Source organism: Oryctolagus cuniculus, chromosome 15, assembly GCF_964237555.1.
Source record: "Oryctolagus cuniculus chromosome 15, mOryCun1.1, whole genome shotgun sequence".
Classification (NCBI taxonomy): domain Eukaryota; kingdom Metazoa; phylum Chordata; class Mammalia; order Lagomorpha; family Leporidae; genus Oryctolagus; species Oryctolagus cuniculus.
Window position 1 is genome coordinate 60,873,373 of NC_091446.1, and position 10,312 is coordinate 60,883,684.

The window sequence follows — 10,312 nt, forward strand, 5'->3', positions numbered from 1 at the left end:
CACAGTTGTCTTTGTTATACTAGTGGAAAGAGAAGGTCTTTCACTCAGATGCTTTCTCTTAATGCATTCGTTTTATAACACTTTTTCAGCTTGAAAGCCACACGTAGAGCAGGCTGCCTGCACTTGCTGTGTCCCAGACAGTACTCGTGAGCCCCCTGTGGCTGCTGAACACTTGAGGTGCAGCGAGTACACGGTGCTGCTGTGCATGCAAAATATATGCAATATGGAAGAGTTAGTATAAAAAATGCAAAATATCCCATCAATAACTTTTATATTATATGTTGAAATGACAATCTCTTGAATAGATTGTGTTAGTTAAAATGAACTTCACCTGTTTCTGTTTGCGTTTTAAAATATGGCTGCTAAAACATTGAAAATTCCACATGTGGTTGGCTTTGTTTCCATTAGATGGCCCTGGTCTACCCAGCGTAGGGTGTGAAGACATCGCCCTCTGCTGGTGGAGATGTTGGGCTTTTATCCCACCTACAGAAAAGCAGGTTTCTAAGCAATTCAATGTCAAACGAATATTGCTATGGCAAAGAGTAAGAAGGAGCTAAATGTATTAAATACTCAGCAGGTGCTAAGGCTTGTGCTTCAAATACTTTTATTTATTTAAACAGGAACGCTTTGGGATATCATTATCCACACTTAAAAGATGATAAATTAAGAATCAGAGAGATGCTAAATGGTGGAACAGGAACTTAAATTCTGGTCTCTCTACAAGCTGGCTGGTGGTCCTGTTCCCACTCATCATCAGAGAAACTAACATCGGAAGAATTCTGACCGTGGTGTTAGGGACTGCTCTGAGACTCTGCTGTTTGCATCTCGTGTTAGATCTACTTCTGTCCCCACTGCACAGAGCAGTGAAGTGAGTCGGTCAGGGTTACACAGCCAGGAAGGAGCAGCCATTCTGATGTCAGCTTGCCTGCCCTAACCCTAGCCGCCGGGTAGTGACCCAGCTAGCCATCCTGATTGCTTCCCGGGTCAGAAATCGCAGGCTATACTCAGGAGCCTCAGGAAGGTTGGGATAGAATAGGAGTTCCAAAGGAAAGAAAGAAAGGGAGCGGAGGGGAAGCAGCCAACGGCAGAATATTTCCTTTCTTTCTACATTAGAGTATTTAACGTGTTGATATTTTCAGAAGAATGTTGTTCGTTACAGCAATTTAGGAAACTAAATGAGAAAAGAATTGCTAAAGAGTCTACCCCCATAGTCCTGCTGCCTGCTTCCTCCTACTCCCCTCTGTATTGAAATGATTAGACCTTCAACGGGTGCCGAGAGGTCGCCCACTCACATTTAAGTACAGGTTTTCCCATGATGCCGAGTAGGCTATTCCATAACAGCGACTAGTTTGCCGCTTGATTAACATCCTCTAAGGAATGAATGCTTCATATTTCATGAGCGTTTCCTCCTGTTTTGCCTTGGGCTTTTTTTTTTTAAAGATTTATTTATTTATTTGAAAGGGTGAGTTACAGAGAGGCAGAGGTGTGGGGGTGGGGAGGGAGGAGTCTTCCATCTGCTGGTTCACTCCCCAAATGGCCACAGTGGCCGGAGCTGGGTCAATTCAAGACCAGGAGCCAGGAGCCAGGAGCTTCATCCAGGTCTCTCACATGGGTGCAGGGGCCCAAGGACGTTGGCCATCTTCTACTGCTTTCCCAGGCCACAGCAGAGAGCTGGATAGGAAGTAGAGCAGCAGGGACTCAAACTGGTGCCCATATGGGATGCCAGCACTGCAGAGAGCGGCTTTACCCGCTGTGTCACAGTGCCAGCCCCTGCACTGGGCTTTAATGCCACCTTTCTTGCCTTGGGCCTTCCTGGGAGGTGACTCGTGGCACTTGTCTGAGTGAAGTCTGTGCTAGGGTGGGAGGAGGTGAGCCATCTGAGGATATGAAAGATTTCTTGCCGCCAGGCCTCTCTCCCGGCCAATTCGAGGCATGAAGGATTTGTTTCATGAGCTGGAACTAAGAAAGGATTTCCTATATAACCTTGTAGTACCAGGCTTGAAGCCTTGGCTGTAGAACCTAAATCCTAAAGAAGCGGCGGGAGACCTGGATGTTCTAGCATCCTTGTCCCTCTGTGACTGGGGAGAGCTGTTCTTGTGAAACCTGAGCACAAAGAGCGGGCGTTTGGATCCTGAGAGCACTGGGCCCTGAAACACAAGGACCACCGCTCTGGGAATGCCTGGGCCACTGCCCGCTGCATCCTCAACCTTCCTGAGCCTGCCTCACCCCCTGGGCTGACCCTGGGCCCAGAAAGGGGCTGGAATCCCACGTCCTCTATTCAGCACCTGTGTGCTCTCCTTTTTCCTTTGTGTAAGGTGGAGATAACAATACAACAATAATAAGATCACGTTTGCTGTGTGCCGGGCACTCTGTCAAGGTCTTCATGTGCATTTTCTCCTTCAAGTTTCGTGATGAGTTCTCATGCTTTAGTACCTTCATTTTACAGGAGAGGTTCAGGGCGCCTAGGATTTCCTAAGTAGCCAGTAGCAGAATGGGGGCCCGCTCCAGGCAGCCAACGTAAAGCTTGGAGCTAGTTTTAACTCTCTACAGGAGTGGGGTGAAAAGACCAAGAGTGTACGTAAGTCGGGCATGTAGTGGGTGCTGCTTTTATATTAATGGTCATACCTTACCCTCTGTCAAATCTAGCATCTGTTTCATTAAAAACTTCTTAGGGGCAGAGTGGGTAGAAGCTGTGGGAAGAGAGAGTTACTAACCGTGTGGGTTCCTTGCGTGGCCAGGTTATCCTATGCGGAGAGCCAGGTACCAGTGGGTACGCTGCCGTCCCGACAGTAATTCGGCCAACTGCATTGATGAGAAGGGACCCGTGTTCAACCTGCTTCCAGGAGACTCCAACAGGATCCTCCCTCTGAGGACTGACCCTTTTTTGTAAGTGGATTTTCTCTGAATTTAAAGTGGCTGTCATTTCACCACCTCTGTTGACCTCTTGGCACAGGGGTGAGAGGGCCTTCCAGAGCGTTTGCCTCCAAGCCCCTCCCTGGAGTTGGAGTTCTGTTGTGTGGGGCATGGCAACACCGCACTGTGGACACTGGCCAGTGAGATGTGCAGGGGCGTGTGATTTAGCTGCATTTTGGCAAGTTTTTTGGTGGGTGGTGGAGACAAACATTGCATACATTTTATCAACAGTATTGCAGATCACTGGATTGGTTTATATATGAAACAGAGTACATTATATATTAAAATCCAGTAAGTGCGGCTAATGTTGTGGTTCAGCGGGTTCAGCTATGGCTTGCCACTCTGGCATCCCATATTAGAGTGCCACTCTGAGTCCTGGCTGCTTCGCTTCCGATCCATCCTCCTGCTAATCAGTGCTCCTGGAAAGGCAGCAGAAGATGGTGCAAGTCCTTGGTCCTTGCCATCCATGTGGGACACCCAGCCGGAGCTCCTGGATCCTGGCTTCGGCCTGGCTGTTGTGGCCATTTAGGGAAGGAACCAGTGGATGGAAGATCTTGGTCTCTCTCCCTCTCTCCCTCTCTCCCCCCTTTCAAATAAATACATAAATAAATATTTAAAAAAATCCAATAGTAGTTTATCAAACAAAATATGGCGTATCCATAGAATTACCTGGCCATAAAATGAGTACTGATCCATGCTACAACATGAATGAATCTTGAAAGCATTAGCAGAATGACAGAAACCAGACACAAAAAGCCACGTAGCATGTGATTCCATTTATATGAAAAACCCAGAACAGGCAAAACCCTAGAGGCAGAAAGTAGATGGGTGGCTGCCAGGGGCTGGGGTGAGGGAGGAATGAACACAACTGCTAAGGAATCGGGAGTTAGGGGGTGAGTGATAATAATGTTCTGGAATTAGATAGTAGTGACTTTGAAGAAAACAAATCACGGAAAGAAAAACTAAATGGCCATGACTTGTAAAACAAATCCAGCCTCTTCCTGGACAGGTGTCTGGCCTAGAGATTTAAGAGCCCACATCCCACTTCAGAGTGCCTGGGGTCCAGCTTCCCACCAATGCAGACACTGGTGGGCAGCAGTGATGGCTCAAGTCATTGGTCCCTGCCTGCCCTGTGGGAGATAAGGATGGAGTTGCTGGCTCCTGGCTCTACCCCTCCCCCAGCACCAGTCATTGTGGGCATCTGGGGAGTGAGAAAGAAGATGGTAGCTCTGAATAGCTACCTCTCTCTCAAATAAACAAACAATTAAAAAAAAAAATCAAACCTGTTCTTGATCAAATAAAACTTGCTTTAAACTTGCAAAAAAGATCCAGTCGAAATTCATAAGTAACCAAAAATTGAATTATGTTAAAATCTATTATTTCAATGAATATTAAACTTAGAAAACATGTAGCAAAAACATATTCAGAAAAGGATTATCAGAAAAGTTTTAATCTTCAGGATCAAATCTACCAAGTTGCTGTCTTCACAGCCAGGTAGATCATCAAGGCCCAAGCCAGGTCGACCCGTCACCACGGGGATCCTGGTGACCACAAGCTTCAGTGGCACACACCGCCGTGGACACAACGTCATCACGTTCTCCATAGTGCAACTCTGACGTCCTACCCATGTTCTTACTTTCGTTCCACAGCATTAAGTTAAAACCAATATTAGAGCATTCTCTGTTGCTTTACATCATAGGTTTCCACAACAGTTCATTTAGAGCTGAATGGTTAGGGGATAGCCCAAATCCCTCAAGGCGACCCCTTCACACCAGACCTCTCCCATCCTCCCTGCATCTCGCTCTGACGTTCTGCGTTTCCTGCAGCACTGTGGGTGGACGGTCCTTGCTTCTGTGCTGGACCCAGGCCTTTCTGCTCTCAGAGCCATTCCTAACTTCGCCAGTCCTGCTCTGTGTGAGAGCTTGGAGGTCGACCCCCGTGCTGTGCGCATCTCAGGCTCCAGGTGTGTGGTTGGCTTTGGCCAGCAGGAGGCACGGAGGGGGATGGAGAGCTTGGGAGGAAGGAGAGCCTTGGGCGGCATCTCTGGCTGGGCCATGGCTTCAGAGCCCGTCGGAGCCCCAAGTTCCCTGGCTTGCCTCGTTGTCGCTCCTCTCATATCACATGTGTAAGTCATTTCCTCTGTGGTGCACATTTAGGAAGGTCCCTGATTGCCACTCCTATGGCCACCAGTCCTGTGACTGGCACCCAGCCACACACTTCTCTAGGACTTGCATTCTGCAGCTTCCTCTCAGCACCTCTTCCCACCAGCGTGCAGACCAACTCTGGTCTCTCCTCCCGTTAGGTAACGCTGCTCCCAGAGTCTGCGTGGGCTGCCGCTGCTGGCCCATCCTCTGGTGCTCCTCACAGTGACGCCTCCTGCCCATGCTTGCTGCTGCCCCTCCCCTCCTCCTCCTCTCCGTGGTTGCTTCCCGAATGCTTGTGGAGATCACTCCTGGTTGACACATCATGGTGGGCTTCTCTATTTTTGGTTTCCTTGACCTCTGGCCACCCCTCCTTTGAAGGGCTTTCTTCCCTGGGCTTCCATGGCCCCAGCCTCGCCCAGGCTTCTTGCAACTTGCCTGGCTGCTCTTTCTCCTCTATCCAGTAGTTACCATGCTGATGTGGCCCTGGCTACATCCTGGTCCTGCTTCTCTGTCCTGTGTTTCTCTGGGTGACCTGTTCCACCTGTTCTGTGTTTTTTTTTTATTAATATTTGTTTATTTATTTGAAAGGCAGAGTTACAGAGAGGCAGAGAGGCAGAGAGAGAGAGAGAGAGAGAGAGAATGAATCTTCCTTCCACTGTTTCACTCCCCAAATGTTCACAATGGCCAGAGCTGGGCCAATCCAAAGCCAGAAGCCAGGAGCTTCTTCCGGGTCTCCCACGCAGGTGCAGGGGCCCAAGGACTTGAGCCATCTTCTACTGCTTTCCCAGGCCAGAGCAGAGAACTGGATGAGAAGAAGAGCAGCCAGGACTCGAAATGGCACTTATATGGGATGCCGGCACTGCAGGTGGTGGCTTTACCCGCTACGCCACAGCACCGGCCCTCTGTTTTGTGGTTTTAATGCCACCCCTGTGTCAGTAACTACCAAAGCTGTGCTTACAGCTCTGCTTCCCCCAGCTAAGGAGGAATGTCACCCCCATGACATCCATCTAGTCCACTGCTCTGCACCACCCGCTAATGTTCTGACTTACAGATGCTTGTTTTATGTCTGTGTTCCCCACTAAGCTATAAACTTCACGAGCAGAGCCCTCCTCTCTCTGTCTCTGTTCCACCCCAGGCACTCTTACCTGGGACCAGACGTTCAACAATATTTATTGAATGAAGACTCTGATCGATCGTGTGGGCCATGGTTTATCATTTCTGGGGAGAAAACGGCCCCTCCAGAGGCTGTGACACTCAGCTTCCTGTGCTTACGCCCTGTTGCCCTGTTCTGCTAAGGGGTCGTCCCCATTGCTCTGGTGCCCTGGTGCTCACTGGCCTCCTGCCCCCCAGCCTCCACTCAGACACGGAAGTCCCCACACATGGTCCTCAGCCATGGGTGCAGGCTGGAGGCAGAGTAATCTGTGGATATTTGGGGGGAGGAAATTGAATGTTTTGCTAGTAAATATAATGCTTAACTGGTTATAAAGAATTTTTCAAGAGTTCTGTAAATTACAGGTTGGACATCCTTAATCCAGAAGCCCAAATTCCAAAATATGAAACCCTTTTTTTAAGATTTATTTACTTATTTGAAAGACACACACAGAGAGAGAGAGAGAGAGAGAGAGAGAGAGAGATCTTCTATCCCCTGGCTCACTCCCCAAATAGCCACACTACGGTCAGCAAGGAGCTCCATCCTGGTCTCTCATAGGAGTGGCAGGGGGCCCAAGTTCATCATCTGCTTCTTCCCAGGCATATTTGCAGGGAGCTGGATTGTAAGCAGAGTAGCAGGACTCAAACTAGCATTCTGATATGGGAGGCTGATGTCACAAGCTGTGGCTTAACCCACTATGCTACAACGCTGGCCCCAAAATATGAATCTTTTTGAGGGCCAACATAACAAGTGGAAAATTCTCCACTCACTTCATGTGTCAGCTTGCAGTCAAAATGCAGGCATGCTAAAGATAGTCTGTTCGATTACTTTTAGGTTGTGGGTATTAGATGTACAGGAAGCAAAAATGAGTTTTTGTATTGAGACTTGGGTCCCCTCCCCAAGATATCTCACTATATATGTATGTGAGTATTGCAAAATTGTAAAAAATCTGAAACACCACTGGTCCCAAGAGTTAAATAATGAATACTCAAATTTTTTTAAAAAAGATTTATTTTATTTATTTGAAAGACAGAGTTACAGAGAGAGGTAGAGACACAGAGAGAGAGAGGTCTTCCATCCGCTTGGTTCACTCCCTAGATGGCTGCAATGGCTGGAGCTGCGCCCCTCTGAAGCCAGGAGCCGGGAGCTTCTTCTGGGTCTCCCACATGGGTGCAGGGGCCCAAGGACGTGGGCCATCTTCTACTGCTATCCAAGGCCATACCAGAGAGCTGTATCAGAAGAGGAGCAGCCGGGACTCAAACTGGCGCCCATAAGGGGTGCCGGGCGCTTCAGGCCAGGGCTTTAACCCACTGAGCCCCATGAATACTCAAATTATATTAGAAGTTTTGCAGCAATTTTAAAATTAGGAAAGATGTCATCTATATAAGTTTTTTTCTTAAGATTTAGTTATTTATTTGAAAGGCAGAGTTACAGAAAGAAAGAAAGGGAGAGACAGAGAAAGAGCGAGAGAGATCTTCCATCCACCTGTTTACTCTCCAAATGGCTGCAATGGCTGGAGCTCTACAGATCCAAAGCCAGGAGCCAGGAGCTTCTTCTGGGTCTCCCACATGGGTGCAGGGGCCCAAGTTGGGCCAGTATCCGCTGCTTTTCCAGGCATATTAGCAGGGAGCCGGATGAGAAGTGGAGCAGCTGGGACTCAAACTTGTACCCATATAGGATGCTGGCATCACAGGTGGTAGCTTTACCTGCTATGCCACAATACCAGCTCCTAAGCTTTATTTAAGTAATTCCAAATATAGGATTGCTATGCTAGTTTAAGAAAATTAATACTGGAGCCAGTGTTGTGGTGTAGTGAAGTCACTCTATGATGTCATCATCCCATGTGAGTACCAGTTTGAGTTCCAGCTGTTCCACTGCCAGTCCAGCTGCCTGCTAATGTGCCTGGGAAAGCAGCAGAAGACGGCTCAGATGCTTGGGTCTCTGCCACCTGTGTGGGAAACCGGGATGAATTCTAGGCTCCTGGCTTGGGCCTAGCCCAGACCTGGCTGTTATGGCCATTTGGGGACTGAACCAGTGGATGGAAGATCTCTCTCTCTCTCTGCTTTTCAAATAAATAAATGTATCTTTAAAAAACCCAACTTAAAAAAAATATTATTATAAGGGTGGGTGTTTGGTGTAGTGGTTAGGTTACTGCCTAGGAACCCACGTCGCAAGCTATAGTGCCCGGTTCAGGTCCTGCTAATGTGCTTTTTTTTTTTTTTTTTTTTTTAAGATTTATTTATTTGAAAGTCAAAGTTACACAGAGAGAGGAGAGGCAGAGAGAGAGACAGGTCTTCCATCTGACGGTTCATTCCCCAATTGGCCACAATGGCTGGAGCTGTGCGGATCCTAAGCCAGGAGCCAGGAGCCAGGAGCCTCCCCTGGGCCCCCCATGCGGATGCAGGGGCCCAAGGACTTGGGCATCTTCTACTGCTTTCCCAGGGCACAGCAGAGAGCTGGATCAGAAGTGGAGCAGCCGGGTTTCTAACCGGCACCCATATGGGACGCTGGTGCTTCAGGCCAGGGTGTTAACCTGCTGCGCCACAGTGCCGGCCCCAGCTGATGTGCTTTTGATCCAACTTCCTGCTACTGCACTTCTGGGAGGCACTCAAGCACTGGGGTCCCTGCCACCTGTGTAGGAGATTTGCACCGAGCCTCAGGCTCCTGGCTTCCCTTGGCCCAGACCTACCTGTTGTGAGCATTTGGGAAGTGAATCAGCAGATGGGAGGTCACCCTGTCTCTCTGAAGATGAATACATACATGAATTTTAAAACACAATGATTGCTGTCCTTTTCCTCGTGTGATGTTGACGTTTGCTGTGGTTTCTTTTCATTTGCCGTCATGTGTCAGCAGGACGGGACCGCAGAGGCTGAATGATGCCTTCCCTCTTTCTGAGGACGTCTCTGGATCAGGCTCCGGCTCCGACTTGGGCTCGGGATCTGGAAGTGGCTCTGGAAGCAGCCTTCCGACGGAAGTGGAGTGGGAATACCAGCCCGTGCAGGAGGATGGCGTTTTCTATCACAACTCCGAGCCCCTCGAGAGGAATCTGCCCTCAGCTAGTCAGGACTTGGGTCACGGTGGATTGGAATACGATTTTATTAAATAAGAGACAGGGTTCCCTCCCACATTGACACCAGCCAGTGCAGTCAGGATACTTTGTGTACTGTGGTTAAACGATTAATCTTGGGACAGCGAGTTTTCTGGAAAATTTAAAACATTTGTGAAAGAAATTTAAATTTTATCACCTTTCTCTCTAATGAATTCTTAGAGGAAAATACCCTATTTTTCTGGAAAATACTTGTATCTCTTTTGGTGTGATATACAATCTCCATCATTATGAAATTAGCTAAATTCCCACGTCTATGAAATTGCTTTAAATAAAAAATTATGCCCTTTTGGAAAAATTCAGTTGACAAAGCAAATTGATCAGCAGTATCTCATACCTAATCCTTCAGGAACCTGACGGTGATTGTGAGTTACAGGTATGCTCATTTTCTTCCACAAAGAAAACCCCAAGAAGATGAAACAGTGAGTTCATGAAGTGAGTGCTTGGCCCGGTTTACAGCGCGAAGTGTGTGACCATCGTGCCAACACTGGATGGGTTTGCAGAGCGGGCGGGCGTTGCCTGCTTATCATCGTGCGTGCTGACAGCTAGACTCTTAAGACCCAAGCTAAAGTCCAGCTGTTCTCCCAGTACCCCACACTGCTTTGCTCTTCTCCCTGGATATCTGTGTGCCTTCACGTGTTCCTCTATTAAAGCAGAAGCATAACCAAAGGGGTAAGCTGTCTGGAATCTCTTGTTCTAAATGCAGGAAGTGCTTTTTTTTATCAGCTATTTCTCTAGAAGTCTTAATAAAGCATATTTAAATTTAAATCATGGTTTCCATGTTAGTGGGAGCATGTGGTGGTCAGGTACTAAATTAAATGGAATTTTGACCCAGCTCTGATTCACAGTGGTCATTTTTCCAGTTTATAAATATGCAATTAAATGGATATACTGGGGAGCTGGCATAAATTCCACGGTGGCTCATGACCTGTGTAATAGGAGCTGTTGTCACGGGAAAGTATTGGAAATTTCTGAAGCTACCCCTCTCCTGTCTGCCCA

At 48.0% G+C, this 10,312-nt stretch overlaps 1 protein-coding gene across 5 annotated transcripts in view; it reads left to right on the forward strand.

The window, feature by feature from the left end:
• SRGN (serglycin) overlaps positions 1-10,081 on the forward strand; it is a 46,567-nt gene extending 36,486 nt beyond the window's left edge. For 3 of the 5 annotated variants that reach the window (XM_070057783.1, XM_002718569.5, XM_070057782.1), the window contains exons 3-4: positions 2,739-2,886; positions 9,061-10,081. In XM_070057783.1, coding sequence (XP_069913884.1) covers positions 2,739-2,886; positions 9,061-9,313 — 401 coding nt within the window. In that variant the 3' untranslated portion in view covers positions 9,314-10,081. Of the gene's footprint in view, positions 1-2,738; positions 2,887-9,057 lie in introns of all 5 variants that reach the window. The other 2 variants (XM_008270028.4, XM_070057781.1) reach the window with 1 other exon arrangement.
• The last annotated feature ends 231 nt before the right edge of the window (positions 10,082-10,312 follow it).